The sequence below is a fragment of the Hesperophylax consimilis genome, chromosome 17 (genome assembly GCF_061612785.1).
Source record: "Hesperophylax consimilis isolate HC1 chromosome 17, BYU_Hcon_1.0, whole genome shotgun sequence".
In the NCBI taxonomy this organism is placed as follows: domain Eukaryota; kingdom Metazoa; phylum Arthropoda; class Insecta; order Trichoptera; family Limnephilidae; genus Hesperophylax; species Hesperophylax consimilis.
This window is the reverse complement of record NC_142852.1, coordinates 18,837,567-18,854,522: the sequence shown is the minus strand read 5'-3', so window position 1 is coordinate 18,854,522 and position 16,956 is coordinate 18,837,567. Positions and strand designations below refer to the sequence as shown.

The 16,956-nt window shown below is 34.3% G+C and overlaps 1 protein-coding gene across 1 annotated transcript in view; it reads left to right on the top strand.

Moving 5' to 3' along the window:
- LOC149416149 (zinc finger protein 711-like) overlaps window positions 1–9,769 on the top strand; it is a 31,403-nt gene extending 21,634 nt beyond the window's left edge. The window contains exons 6-7 of the mRNA XM_089641886.1: window positions 8,990–9,106; window positions 9,550–9,769. Of these exons, the coding sequence (XP_089498012.1) occupies window positions 8,990–9,106; window positions 9,550–9,769 (337 nt within the window). The remainder of the gene's footprint in view (window positions 1–8,989; window positions 9,107–9,549) is intronic.
- Window positions 9,770–16,956: the final 7,187 nt, after the last annotated feature.

Sequence of the window (16,956 nt, the reverse complement as noted above, 5' to 3'; positions counted from 1 at the left end):
TATCTAGAGAGCTATGCTATCATATCTTTTCAATCAGTCTATCTACCTACGTGACAGTCAGGCGAACTCATAACAGAGATAAGAAAAAATCAAAATAAACATAATTAAAGGCTGTAGTGAAGTAATAAAGGGTTCATAAAATATTAAACCTACTACCGTGGGTGTCTACGCGTATTTATTTTTTAGTATAAAAGTGATTCAGTTACATAAAATCATAAATTATAACTGGTGATATCCAATGAAAAATTGCAAACTCAGTGATTAATAAAAAAAAATAACTATTAACAAATCATAATTATACCTGTGGCTGAGTAAACCTAGAAGCATAAACAATAACTCAGTGAATTCCTAATTAAGTGTAGTGAATCTAGATAAAGTGTGCAAAAAATAAAGTAAAGAATCATACATTGCGTGGACATTTCGATCGGTGCAACAAAATTGTTAATAACATTTACAGAACAGTATAGCTTATATTGTGATTAATACGCGACTTCGGCACACCAACAGTTAGCGTAGTGGTCAGTGCATCGGACTCTGGTTCTGTCAACCTCAGTTCGAAACCCTGAGAATCCAAGACAGTTTTTGTTATTTTCCTATTTTATTAATATTATTAATATTAATATAATTTAATGACAGATCACCTTGCGGCGTTCGTGGGTCAGTGGTATAAACAGCCGGACGAGTTTATGCAGACATTCTGGTGAAATCAGATCGAATCCTACTGAAGCCCAAAGAAAAAAATTATTTTATTTAAATTCATACATTTTTATTTTTAAATTTATTTTTAAACTAAAAATATCCGATCATCGAACCTTTCTTCAAAATGAATAAGCAAAAGAAACCTCAAAAAAAGGCGCCATCTAGCGACTCAGAAGAAGAAGACACAATGACTAATAAAATGATCAAATGCATTGAAAAAAAATTTAATGAATTAACGAGTCAACTTATGAAATCTATTAATGAACAAATAAAAGATCTTAAGAAGTCCGTTGAATTTTGTTGCGAGAAACTAGACGAATATGAAGAAAAAAACAAAAATAAAGATTTATTGATTAAACAACTTCAAGTAGAAAACAAAGAAATTAAACTACATATTAACAAAATGGAGCAAAATGATATAGAAACTATTAAAGTGGAAAATATTTACAGAATCAAAAATAAAAACCCGAACAAAAATCCTCCCATTGTAGTTTCTCTACAAAACAAAGATAGTAAAGACGTAATCATAACACATAAAAAAATATATGGTATTTTATTTGCAAAAAACATAAATTTTGAAGAAAACAACACAATATATATTAACGAACAACTGACCCAACACAATAAACACCTACTTTACCTAGCTAAATCGTCAAGGCTTGGATACAAATTTATTTGGGCAAAGAACGGAAAAATTTGGATGAGAAAAAATGAAAAATCTCCAATCATACAAATTAGAAGCTCAGAAGACATCCCCTCCGAATAAATAATAATAACACCACATAGCAAACACCAATCAACCTTTAACATGGCTGAAGAAAACCACATACATGAAAATTATAAATGTAAAAAAAAAATATATATATTATTAGACAAATGTATTATTAATATTTTTGCAATCTTACTTTTTTGTCGTTTCATATAAAACTATTAATAAAAAAAATTCACAAAGTTTCAAAATTATTTCTCAAATTGCGGTCGGAACCTTTGGTTTCATAGAGGTATACATTTTAATAATTCTGTGGTTTACTACTGGATTTAAATGAACAGTTTGATATTTTTTCTTTATAACTCCGTTAAGCTCATATTTTTAATTATGATCATAAGGACGACGCAACGATTTCTATAATACCATATGAGCCGTTCCGAAAAGCAAATAAATTGACTACAGATTTGTTTGTGAAAAAACTGAACAAATTATTATTAAGGAGTTAGTAAATTGAGATCATCAGAAAACGATTCGATTCGTGAATTATTACAAGAATTTAAATTTTTAAAATTAACCATAATCTACAAAAAAGGCATAACTTCAAATCAACAAAAAGAAACTAATAATAGAATCATTCAAATGATAATCCCTAAACTCAATACAACAACGGCACAACACCCCTACACATACTTAGCTATTTAATTAAATGATTTAACAACCTTGCTGAACAAAACACCCACACTACAAGGACAAGATCCTCAAATCTACTAAACATTCCAAAATTAAATACATCTGTTGGTCAGAAAAACCACTATTTTCATGCTATAAAATTATATAATGCCCTTCCTATTGAAATTAAAAACACCATGGATATAGAAAAGTTTAAAAAAGACATCAAATTATGGCTAACTAAACATGAAGATGAGGAAATCATTAAATTTATGAAGTAACCCCAACGCAACCTACAGACAACAAACATAAATACTTTTTGCTTAACTTATTTTATATTTTGTGGGAACCAACAAATTAGAAGATGAGGAAATCATGATCAACACAAATACAACAACCTACAGTCCGCCTCGGAACAGGAATACCAAGTGAGGAGGACTGAGAACAAACTACATCACTTTATATATTTATGTTACTTAATATTGTATCTTTTTTACTTTACTTTATATTGCGGTTAAATAAAATAAAAAAAATAAATAATAAACTAACAAACTCCCTAAAGAAATAAAAGCTGAAAGAAATGATGAAAATTTAGGAATAAACTTAAAAAACAATTTACCCCAAACTAATTTAGTTGTGTGGTATATTATTATACAAAAAAAAATTTTGCGTTTAGAAATCTTCTATTCTGAACACATATCGTCGCTCTAGTTCGTTTTTATCCAACAGACCAAAACGTTAATCGGGAGAAATAGCGTGTCAAAGTTTTTTTTACGTAAAACGCATATACATTGAAATCAGCTCAATTCTTAACTTATAGCCCAGTCAATGAAGGTTTTGTGTCGGAACTAATTCCCCGGAAGCTGAATTTCTCACAGATGTTAGAAGACCTTTAAACATGTATTTTTACAAAAGTCCCCGACTTTCCCCCTTGTGCTTCCTTCCCCACCCCCTCTTGAATATATTTTTCAAAGCCTTTCGGAATACGCTAATATCTCCTTAATGGTTTTATTAAATCAGACTATTTATTTTTTGTTTAGTTTTTAATTAGTTGTTCTATAAAATTGTATTCTTTCATTTTTGCGAGAAAAGCTATACAATCTCTACAATTTATTAGTAAAGAAAAAATATCAGTTTTTAAAATAGTATTTCAGAATATATTTGCACATAACTTTTTTCTGAGCCTGTTAACGAAAAAAAATAAATCAACAAAACTTATAGACAATATTTTTAGCTATAAAATAATGTATATAATGATGGGTTTTAATTTATAATAAGGCACGTAGGCTTAATAAGGAGCACGGCGCGCGGCAGCGGCTCGAACGCACAGCGGTTCGCGGCGCAGCGATAAATTACAAAAACCTATGGAAAGTAATGATTAATTCATGTGTTTGCTTTATTTTTATAACAAATTCATCTAAAGTTGAAGAGTTTTATTGTTATTTACCAGTTTTAGTTCGGAGGGGGGGGGGGAATATAAATATTTTCCCCTACCCAATGAAGCGCTTTCATTATCCACCAACCGCCGTGCCCCGGTCTGGATAAACAGTCGTATTATGTTGTATGATTGTAACTTATTATTTAAATAAAGTTATGTGAAAGAAGCCAAAAATACCTAAGACAGCGTGGGATTACCCTTTCATCACATTAAAATATTGCAGACTTATGTTATGGCGAAGTTCTAAAAAATCTTTTGTGGAAATTCTCACTTGTTTTATTATGTGCACTTATCAACAATAAAATACCGAAACAACAAATCACTTAAAATAGTGCATAGATCTAAAATGGTTTACTTTCAAACAAGCTTCTTAAAATATTATAATGACAAAACGGTTTGTAAATTATATACTTATCAATATTATCTATGACAAAATTAGGCAAATATTCAAATAATTTTCTAGTCAAGGGAGTCTTCCATTTCTTCGTCATACTGGGGTGTGTTCAGACATGATAATCCGTTACAGTTGTCGCACATGGCAGAGTAGGTAAATCCAGATTTTCTGCAGCCACAGTAATTTCCACATCCAGACTTGCAGGAACAGGACACCAAAGAAAGAAGGTCATCAGGAGCAAATGGTTTCATAAATTTCTTCTTTCCACCATTTTCATTTACATTTTCATACCTCCATCCCCAGTTTATAGGGTTTAGTTTGTTTCCTAACCAAAACTGTACTTGCAAATAAACTCTCAACAAATTTTGATGACACTATTCTGAAGTCGTTGGTAGTTTTGCCAAGTCAAATTTAGATTTAAAAGCTGATTTTGTCGTTAGTCTGGTAAACTTATAGTATCGAGCTTCGTTTAAATTAGAGAAGCTACCAAGACCATACATGGCGAGAGCGAATTTTTCTCCATTTTGCAACAAGTTCTCTTCAGTTGCATCTTTTTTCCAGAAATGCCTCAGCTGCGCGTTTTGCTTCGGGATTGTTTTTCATCATGTCAATAGCTTTTAGCTTTCCTAACCCATATAAAGGTGAGGTCGTATCACAGCCCGTAATAGTGCGTAAATAGCATGTGATTTAGAATATATTTATGTATCATTAAAGGTTTCTTTATGATGTAGAAAGTTCTTGAAGGGGCCTTTCCACCAACATCTTTACAGAAAAAAATAGATTTTCCTTCAGGAGCAAGACTTAAAAATAATACCAAAAGATCACTATCCGTGCCAACAACAATCACTTTTGAGAAGATGTTGAGTTTTTCGATGCCGGTTAGTACAGTGTCAATATCGGCATCACCTGCGGCCGTGACTGTTTTCAAAACAGATTCACTAAATTCATGACACAGTATTTCAATCATTATTTTTGTTGTTATTAGATAAGAAAGCTTCCTTCTTAGTCAAACAACGTGTAGTGAAGTTTAATCCAATATCGCACGATGAGTTGTTAGCCGAACTTCGTCTTTGCTCTTCATATTTTACAGTTGGTTCTTCAGGGTATCCATCGAAAACGACAATAGAATATTTGCCAAATATAATATGGACGAAACGTGAGTATGATTTAATGATGTCTCCGTAAGAAGTTTCAGTTTCCCAAACAACAGAGTGTAGGAGGTATCCCCCATCGATGACTATTGCAGCATTTTCCAAATTAACTTCGTCATGAATACTTTCGCTAAATACTTTCGCCATACATGATTTTGTTCCTTTACGAAGGAAGACTTCATCAAAAATAGACGGGGGTCTTGAAGCCAATTCATATCCTAAGTAGGTCTAAAGCTTGCTAGGACTATCACTAATGCACAGTATTCTGTTAAATAACTGCTGGGGGTTTACTGCAACTTGTCTCGTCCTAACACTTGCGGATTTGAATCTTGCTAGGTAGTCACCATGTCTTTCCTTTTCAGTCTTATATATCCAAAATTACATCCTTTCATTTTTTGAACAGCTGCCAGGCCCACCTCATAAGCATTATCACAATTGACACTATTATCTGAAACAAACCCTAAAGATAAAGACATCAACTCCCCTGAGAGCTTGGCGAACGGGCTGTGCTGTCTTAGCCATGATGTATATTTTCCTATATCTAGCTCACCCCTTTTCTTCCGTGATTCGCGCAGCTCAACATACTGTTCACTAAAATCAAATTCTATACCTATGAATTCTTCAATGCTCTCTTGCACTTTCACGCAGTAAGTGATTCCAAGTTTCCACTTTGAAAAAGCGCCGTCAGTGATTCCGCGCCCATGTGTCAAACCGCCAACTGACTTCATTGGTCGCATGAGACACTGCTCGATGATGATGTCCGTCCACGTACCGGACCAATATCTGTCGCTTCTTCTTATTATAAAGTACCCATTTTTAGTGAATAGTTTATATTATTCTTTGGTTATTCTTGATTCGAGTTGCAACATACCTTGAACGTACATATGTGCTGATTTTGCGTATGGTAAATGTCCTGCCGAGTTGAAAAATGGAAGCATATCAACAATAGTATTTAGGTGCATTTTCCGATTCCCGGACTTCTCTGCAAATATAAATCTAAGCATGAGGTCGATGCAATGTAGAAGGTAAAGCCACAACTTGGCAGTCCTACTCGATGATTCCTTAATCCTGTCTTCACTTGCTTCAGTATATGGAATCGTCTCTTTTAGATTGTCATCATTATTAAACTCCTCCATATCTTTTTTCCGCGTAACTAAATCTTGATACATATTTCTATTTGTCTTAATTTACCATCAATATCTTGCTATTCTTCTCTCATTACGTGGAAAAGAGACGCTGCTGTTTAAGTGTAGGCTCTGTTTGCCCGAGAATATTCATGACCCTGGAGCATGTAGGACTTGTGAGGACGCGTAAACTGATTCTCAAAAATTTCCCACATACTTTTATTTAAATAATAAGTTACAAACAATCATACAACATAATATGACTGTTTAGCCAGACCAGGGCACGGCGGTTGGTGGATAATGAAAGCGCTTCATTGGGTAGGGGAAAATATTTATATTCCCCCTCCCCCTCCGAACTAAAACTGGTAAATAACAATAAAACTCTTCAACGTTAGATGAATTTGTTATAAAAATAAAGCAAACACATGAATTAATCATTACTTTCCTTAGGTTTTTGTAATTTCTCGCTGCGCCGCGAACCGCTGCGCGTTCGAGCCGCTGCCGCGCGCCGTGCTCCTTATTCAGCCTACGTGCCTTATTATAAATTAAAACCCATCATTATATACATTATTTTATAGCTAAAAATATTGTCTACAAGTTTTGTTGATTTATTTTTTTTCGTTAACAAGCTCAGAAAAAAGTTATGTGCAAATATATTCTGAAATACTATTTTAAAAACTGATATTTTTCCTTTACTAATAAATTGTAGAGATTGTATAGCTTTTCTCGCAAAAATGAAAGAATACAATTTTATAGAACAACTAATTAAAAACTAAACAAAAAATAAATAATCTGATTTAATAAAACCATTAAGGAGATATTAGCGTATTCCGAAAGGCTTTGAAAAATATATTCAAGAGGGGGTGGGGAAGGAAGCACAAGGGGGAAAGTCGGGGACTTTTGTAAAAATACATGTTTAAAGGTCTTCTAACATCTGTGAGAAATTCAGCTTCCGGGGAATTAGTTCCGACATTGGGTCTTTTTTTCCCTTCATTGACTGGGCTATTACTTAAACGATTGAAAGTGATTATTTATTAATAAATTATTATTTTTAAGTAAAATTCGTTCCAAATGATTAAAATTACGCAGAAAACACGTTTTTCATTTGGATGTAGGACAAAGTGTTGGATAAACACGCTCTGAATGTTGTTTAATTTTGGTGGTCTTAAGACAAAGAGCGTCTTGAAAACACACTTCACTTGTATCATATAAATAAATGATTTCTGAGAAGAACTGCATACTTAACTCAATTTCACCAAAGATGGTCTGTTGGACAAAAACGAACTAGAGGGACGAAATGTTCATAATTTTAAAGTTTATATGTATGGTAGTATTCCTAAAATGATTTAAGGCGATGCCATACGTAGTAATGCAAAATCATGTGTTTTTGGTTTGAAATATTGGTTGCTTAGAAATGTTTCAGATGCTTTAATTAAATACTGCTAGTAGAATACAACTTGGCCTTTGGAATAATTGAGTATTTTTTAGTCTTTTTATAAGCCCAGAAAAAAATAATGTATAAGGCCTATGAAAACTGCTTTAAAGTTCAAAATCTCCTACTTACGAACCCATTTTCGGTTATAATTTATTGTATAATGTGGCAAATTAAGTTATTTATAAAATGATAAAAAAAAAAAATATTTATGCCTAAACATCCACAAAATAAAATAAAAGCACATTTTGGCCATGTTTTTTTCTTGCATAAATCAAAACAGGCGGATTATGTTAAGCGGGAATTTAAACCTTATCGCCATCTACGTAAGGGGTGTTATTGATAGCGGCTCGATTTAAAATATTACACGACGTAGTGCATCGCCTTAATGTTGAAAACTTAAGGACACTCCCTCCCTAAACACGAGTGATTCTCAATTAGGGAGGTATTAATTAACAGCTTGTAACATACACTATATACTTATCCCTATGTAGATCATTTGAAATAACATACCGTTGTACATACTGATGGACGGTTAGTATATATTCTTTGCAATTTTCTTAATATTAATCCCCTGTACACTTACTGATGTTCTTACTTACTTAACACTATATGGTCGGGCATTTTACCGCCAAATTGGGGGCGAAGCGCGGGGGTTTTTTTAGCGACAAAATTAGACTTTCCGCAAAATATTCATATTTTATGATCTATTTGATATTTTTCGATGAAACTTTCAGTGTTTTACTTTAAAAAGATGTTTCTATTTATTTACTCAGCAATGTATGTGTAATTCCTTTTTTTTGAACAAAAACTTTCTACTTTCTTGGGAATCATAGAAAAAACAGTATTTCACAATCGAAATAATATATCAAAATTTATTCATACAAAATAACAATATTATTGAGAAATTTTCAATACATATAAAAAAAAAAACTATAACCTACTAGCGCTTCAATGTGTGATAGAGTTCGAAACACTTTCCTTTATGCAGGGGGACATTGCAAAACTTGCACATGTACCGCGTTTCACTGCGTAGTTTGTGAGCGGAACATATGCGACAGCGATTTTATTTTTTTGTTGTGTTTCAAACTCATTGTATTGACAGGTAGATAGATCGGGTACTGCCGACAATAGAAAACACATGACCCCGCACCCATTTAGAACCCCTTGTTTACAGTTTCCCGCTCCTTACCGCTTTGCGCAACTAAACGAGTAAACTCGTCTCCCGCGTCTTACTGTAAAAAGGCGTATGACGAGTTTTCTCGTTTCCCGCAAAGAATGTGTTAAATAAGTAAAAAAAAATTGGCGAAACATCCTAACCTGTCTAGAATAGAATAAACCTTTCGTAATTTGGTGTCTTTCTTTTTCCCCAGGACAAGTTCTACTTTGAAAATACACATCACTATCTTACACAAGGAGAAGGACAGGTTTAAGTGTGAGCTTTGCGGCAAAGGATTCTACTGGAAGAAAGTCCTGAAGGACCACATTCTGTAAGTGTAATTTGTTATTTAGGTAGTTTTTACAGTTTAAAAGGGTCCGGAGGCGATCATCAATGTCAATTCTCAATGTGCTTATATCTTTGATAATAAGTATAGAAATGCGATTGACAGAATTTCAATTAACCTGTTAATATTTTGGCCCCAGTTGCTTTGTTGACGTCTGTGGGAACAGTACCTAAAGTGTGCAAATACAGAGATAATCTTTTCGTTCTACTTCCCATATCTTTGGACAATTGCGATATAATGCAATTATATGCAAAACAAAATATCTTTCCACGATGAAACTGAATTGAGCTCGATATATAGCAATGATTCTTAATTCCTCTCTTTCCTTAAAAAAATATAAGTCTCACTGGCTCGAGACAATTGGGAGCAGTTGAAACTCTTGTGCGGTAATCACATCAAAAATAATAAATTTATAGTAATGTTTTCAGGAGGCACGGAACGGTCCGTCCACACCCTTGTCCGCACTGCCCCAAGGCGTTCTACACTCCGGTCGCCCTGCGTTCTCACGTTGCCCGTCATCTTGCCCTTCTCGACACTGAGGCGCAGCATTACTGCGTCGAGTGCAACAAACATTATAAGAGCCAAGCCATACTGCTCAAACACCTCAAATACTCCAAGAAGCATGCTGACCAAGCCACACAGAAGTAAGTACTACATCATTATCATTTCTGAGATTTCTTTAATCATAGAATGCATGGCTTATGTAAGCGTAATGCGTAAGTTTAAGAAAGGGATGCTTAGATGGTTTAGGCATGTAAAGCGAATCAACAAAGAAAGGGGAAAGAGGAAAAAAACTGGGATCCGGAAGCAGAGAACGGAAACAACATAATCAGTTAGACGAGAAGAAAACAAAAATAAAGAAACACATTAGAATTAAAAAAATGGACCAATATAAACCTCCCTGTACTTCAAAAGGTCAAACTTCTCTGTAATTCATGTACCTTAATGTAAGAAGTTTAAAAGGTAAAATTGAAGATATAGAATGTCTACTTAAATCCACAAATTCCAGTTTCAATATTATTCTAATGAGTGAGACATGGCTGAAAGAAGGGGAAGTAAAGTACGTAAATCTAGAAGGTTACCGGCATGAAGCATCCTGCCGCCCACAAGGAGCTGGAGGTGGAGTGTCAATATTTATCAAAGATACCATGGACTTTAATGTAATCAACAACGTGTACGACTCCGACAACAACTTCCTGTGGATACATATAAACAAACTTAATTTAAACATAGGCGTAGTGTATAAAAAGCCTAGTACTAATTATCAAGACTTTTTGGATAAACTTAGCCCCCAACTTGAAGCACACAAAAGATGTATTATTTTTGGAGATTTTAATATAAATCTACTTGACTCAACAAATACTCAAACACGTTAGTACACAGACACAATTAGATTAAATAATTATAGCATCCTGAACAAAATAAACAACAAACACGCGACACGCATTACAGATAATACTAACACAATCATAGATCATGTACTTTCCGACATCACACTTTCGTACTCACTAACAAACTGCGATAATGCAATATCCGATCATAATATACTACTCCTGGACTTTTTCATCATAATATTATTTTTTTTTTGCTTTTTTATTTAGGAAAAAACACAGCAAAAACACCAATATACGATAGAACCAAATGAGTCTACTGTAAATATTGCACACAAAGGACCAAACTTGGAAAATTTAGACCACGAGGATATTCTTATTGGTTCATCAGCCACTACTGTCGAAAAGGTACTTTTATACTTATTGACTTCAAATATCTCGCATTTACTATTCGTCACCTCATTTGGATAGGGTTCTAACTTCACTTAACTTTTTCTGAGATATGAGGTGTCAAAGTTTGAAAAGACGATTTCTCATAGCCTATTTACCTATATTACTGATATATCGGAACACTTGTTACATGCACCTGCTTTAGCACTCGTGAAGTATATTGTCGAAAGGCGAGAATTTTTATGATCTCTATGACGCGTGTTCCCAACATCGTGATAATAGGTTTGTATCTTACTAAAATTTTATTTTATGTTCAGGACCAAAAAGACAGTATTTTTTTGGGGAAATTACCTGTGACCAATGACCAAGGATGGAGCTGTGAAGAATCAGAGCAAGAGCTTGTTATTGAAAAGGCGATAGAAGAAAGCGATGATATTTGCATAGGAGGGCGGAGAGTAGTACAAATTGATTATTTTTTTAAACAACTCCAATGTATTAGTGAACATGATTCCCTTTTTAACTGCAATTTTAAGCATTTACGATTTACTTCAGAAAATAGAAATGGTTTGAACTCTATTTTTGATTTAAAATGTGTGTTATGTGGTAAACATTTTAAACTTAAAACGTCCGAAAGCATACAAGAAGGCATTGGCATCAACGAATCTTTTGTGTCGGGAATAATGAGCATAGGATCGGGTTATTCGGGCATGGAAGAACTATGTGCTACCCTTGAAGTTCCGTCCTTATCTATTGCTGGATATGGAAAATGCCATAAGAAGGTTTGTGAATGGTGGGAGAAAACCAAATTTTCCAGTATGGCTGCGGCAGCCGATGAAGAAAAAAAACTGGCTATTCAAAGCGGCGATGTTGATGAAAACGGGACGCCAATGATCACTGTAGTAGCTGATGCATGTTGGTCTAAACGATCTTATAAAACCAACTACTCCGCCCTCTCAGGAGCTGCTACGATAATCGGTTACCGCACAAAAAAAATTATTTACATGGCAGTTAAAAATAAGTACTGTACGAACTGCGCAAGAGCTATAAATTTGAAAATTCCTGTGCCCGAGCACACATGCTTCAAAAATTATGTTGGTTCTTCAAGCGGAATGGAAGCTGAAGCAATTTTAGACGGATTTCAATAATCGATAAGTATGTACGGTCTTATATATTCAACCCTCATTGCCGATGGAGACTCCAGCACTTACGCCAGAATTAGAAGTAGTCACCCATATCCCAATATTACAGTACAGAAAATAGAATGCTCTAACCACTTAATTCGAAACTACAGCAATCAAATTGAAAAAATTACGAAAGATACCGGCTTTCCTTTAGAATTTAGAAAAATTGTTTCAACTAACAAACTTCGTCTTAGGAAGGCGATAGTTGGAGCTGCAAATTACAGGATGCAATCAAATAGTACATTAGACCAAAAATTATCGATTTAAGGAAAGATTTATTAAATGGACCCAAACATGTAAGTTTTTAGATTCTCACGGCCAAAAGCATTTTTGTTGTTTGTTTTTGGGGTGTTATGCCGTGTTGCGCTAACTCCTTCTTTAGCCGACGTTTCGGACAGCGTTGCAGTGTCCATCATCAGGGCAGATCCGGTAGATCCGAAGATGTGTAAATTTTGGCAGTCGAGTTTGTGCTTATTTGTTTGTGGCCTGGGCCTGGCCCGTCCAAGTTCGAAATGCCAACGGAAGTGGCGACATCTTGTGGCGAATTCTGAAAGCAGAGTATTTATGTTAGCCTGGGGCCCGTCCAAGTGCGAAATGCCAACGGAAGTGGCGACATCTTGTGGCGAATTCTAGAATTAGAAAACCGATTGACAGCGGTTAAAGTAGATGTACCCAGTTTCAAGGTATAAATACAATGGTTTTATATTGTATTATTATATGGTATTGGAGTATACTTAGACGTATTCGGCTAAAGAAGGAGTTAGCGCAACACGGCATAACACCCCAAAAACAAACAACAAAAAAGGACCCAAACATGTTATCGGTGAACATAAAGATTGTTTACTGTACTTCTGCAAATTTAAAATTGATCCAAATAAAACATTAGACCACAATCACGTTCCAAAGTTACAAAACAGTATTATTAAATTATTAAAAAAAAAAAAAAAAAAAAAAAGCAATTCCATTAAAGATAGAAATAATAAAACTAGATGACAAATTTTGGGGAGAAAAGATGGAAAGCAGATTAAGTACTTTCTTTATGGATTGTTTATTACCAGAAATCATAGATCCTAGATTTAAAAGATCAATGCCCATTCGTGACCCACAGTATAGATGTACCCGAGAAGCATACGGATGCAAGTCCAAAATTTGAAGAAATGAGTTTTTGATGAAGACATGAAGTAAATTATCATGTTCATTAGTGGCAGAAAGATGCAAGCCCTATCATGAATATTTATGGTATTTTCAAAAATATTATAAGGATGCAAGAACCATTAGCACATTCACACCGTAGAAGCATAAAGATGTACATTGGACTTGCATCTTTCTGCCTCTAACATTACTACGCTTTCCATGGAAGTAAACATTCGAATGTAGACTCAAGTCCATTTTGCGTCCTTCTGCCTCTAATTTCTATGTTTTCTGTGGAACTAAACAGAACAATCCCAGTGCTCTCATCATTATTTATTGCATTCCTGCAATAAATAATGATGAAAAAGAGTATTTCCGTGTATGAATGTATGACGAGGCTCAAGAAACAGAATTCTTCTTAAAAGACTGATGGAAACATAGGTGGTTATATTATTATTGAAGACCTGACCATGTCACTTGTTTATTTATTTACTTACATTTACCTTACCTCATCATTATACTACTGAATGGACTATATAGGGATGGAAAACAGGGGGCAAATGAAGTAGCTTCTTGCCTCTTAAAGTGGATATACAGTGATATGGGGAATAATGTTGAAGAAATAACCGTATGGTCTGACAACTGTGCAGGTCAAAATAGAAATATAACAATAGCCATATCCTACGTATGGCAGGTTTTATAAAAAATTAAAAACCTCAAGATCATTCATCTTAAATTTTTATAACCTGGAAGTAGACTCTGTCCATTCAGCGATTGAAAGGGCAACAAAAAACTACCCAATTCCAAATATTTTACCGCATGACAAAAAAAATTAACGGGAACAATTCATCAGATATTGCAAAACTAATAATCAGTACATTGTACACTCAATGAACTTAGAAAATTTCAAATATTTAAATTCCCTTTAAATCACAATCACCTTTTGTTTATCGAAAGAAGAATATGAATGGTAAGGGTTTCCTAATATCAACGGTATTATGGCTACGAGCTGACGTAAATGTGTCGGGGATGCTACTGTATAAAAATGGTTTTCAGGAAACTGAATTTAAATATTATTATATTAGAAGAAAAAGGAGAGGTGTTTTGAGCAGTGACCGGATAAATCATCAAAATGATAATTCATGATAATTTCCCATTTTTTTAAAGTTATATAAAGTCATGAAAAGTGATGGTAAAGTGAAGAACAAAATCTCTATTAACTGGGTTAAGTGGGTTAGGTTAGGTTTAATTTATTTTTTTCATCGTTTCTAATGACTTTATATCACTTTTTAAAGGTGTGTTGATTTGTCGATTTATCATGGAACCGTTTTGAGCACCCCGGAGGTATTGCCCCAGGTAAATACAATTCCAATCGCATTAAATACACCAAATTTTGGTGTCCTACAAAAGATGTTACAGTGGGTACCAGAGCCACTGCACTTTTTTTACACTTATTTTTTTTAATCTTTTTTTTCTCTATCAGATGACGAAGATATGGAAAATACCAATTATTTATTTTTTTTATTTAATTTTTGAAAAAAATATTTTTTTTCATAGATATAAACAAGATATAAAACAATAGAAATTAAAGAAGCCTTTCCTCACCATAAAGAGACAATGCTCTTGTGTTTGGTGAGGGAATTCTGGTTCAATTATGTACATGTTAGTATTAAGGTAAATAAATTATTAAGAAACAACACAAGATTTAAACAATATTACTTCTAGATGTAAGTAGTGATCGAATTTTGGACTTATAATAGTTTAAGGTATTTTTTTATTTAAGGTGAAATTCCTGAATATATTCGATATTTTTTTAATTTAATGGAAGGTTATTAACCCGGCGAGGCTGTGGTGGCAAAATGTAACAATGAGTATGTGGTGGGGTTTGACATGCCCACTTATTAAATTGGCCATAAATATCATAATATCGATAAATTAAGTTCTAATCTTATGTTTTGTGATATTAATATAAACAATAAACAGCTTATAATGAAAAAACTTTAATATTTTAACAATTTTTTATTATTATTTAGGAAAATATAAGAAACTGAGTTTTTTTTAATCAAAAATAGGCCTTATCTTAATAAACCTCTAAAATAAACAAAAACAAAATTTTACTTTAAACAACAACTACTTAATTAAGGAAAAAACATCAGTCTTTGAATTAGAAATAAAAAAAACTATCATGATACTTTGGAACAGCTTAGGAACTAGGGTCATCATCACAACAATTTTTGCAGGAAAATTTTGCATGCTCTATACATATGGCCTTCCCTCATGTTGAACTTGAACAGAAAAACAACGTCGATTTCACAAAACTGACAGCGGGATATCATCGTCAGAATCATTAAATTCTAGTGCAAGTTCACTGACCTCTTGTTCTCGATCGCTATTCTCCTGTTCTGTCTCAGATCCTAGGTTATGTTCGCTGCAATGATCAGATTCGGGTTCGGAGCTTGAATTGTCCGAACATTCTTGGAAAACCTGCTCTATCATGGACTCAAGATGCCTTTGATCTCTTTCGAAACTCATTTTCGTTCGAAAACTAAAACAAAAAACAAATAATAAGCTAATAAACTAAATTTTTTTTTTCAATTTTACCGAAATAACCACACACCAACTATGTGGAGGGGTATTACGTACCCGACAGGAGTTTTCACACGTATATCTCAAGCGCCGGTTAGCGCAACACTGCGATCACGCCACTATCCCCTCCCGCAGCTCCTTAGCTCCAGCTATGCGGCGAGACAAACCGTTACAGCAAAAATTTAAAACAAAACGATCGTTGAAGTAAAGCGTGGGGTATGTCACACCCCACCACAGCCTCGCCGGGTTAAAATAAATTATTCCTAGATAAAGATAGGTATTTTGAATGAGCTTAGTGTGAAATTTTGGGATTTTAATGGTTTTGTGGTATCTTGCTGATGTATTGAATTGCAAGTTATGAGTATTCGACTGTATTTCTTTGTAAATTTGAAGTATTGAATATTTTTGATATATTTTGTCTACTGTAGGTACTTTGAAAATTGAAAAAAGAATTTCAGTAGAAAATTTTGTCGGTTTTTTCAAAATTACTTTGATTACTGTAACGTATCGTTATTGTACGATATCTTCTTATGAGTAGAATACTGGGCCCTTTATCTCCAGTATTCTATGAGGAAAGGATCTGGTTTAAACACTGAATACACGTACCTAAGTGCCTACTTAGTACACGGAAGCTGGTTTATTTGTAACATAATACTATAACAATGCAAGTAAGATGTTGCCCAAAGGCCGTCTAGCTAATGAATCGTGCTCTCTCGGTGAACACGACAATATAACAGGTGACGGTAGGTCGCGTTCGGTTAAGTTCGGTAAAACCCGAACTTACCCGAACCTTTTAATAACTAAATACTACACTCTCCCTCCTTCAACTCTGAAGCTACTTAATCAAGCATAAATATACATTGATTATACATATAACAATCAAAACATAAGTACAAATCCCTAACAACCGCGGTGCCTAGGGGGGGGGGGGGGGGGGTTCAAGTTGCCCCGTTTCCTCTGGAAGATGTTGGTGTCTCGCGTCTTAGTCGAATTCTCGCAGACCATGGTCTCTGTTGCCGGGCCTGTGTCTACTCCAACACCACCTCCTCTCCCGCCAACCTGAAATCAGGAGAAAAACCAGTGAATCCACGCAATAAGGTCAAAGTCTCTAACTCATGAGGCTCATTCCTCAAAACTTCAGACGCGGGATGCTGTGCAATATTGCCATCTTCCTTCCAGCTCACTGACATTTCACTCATTTGGTCAACATGTTTCT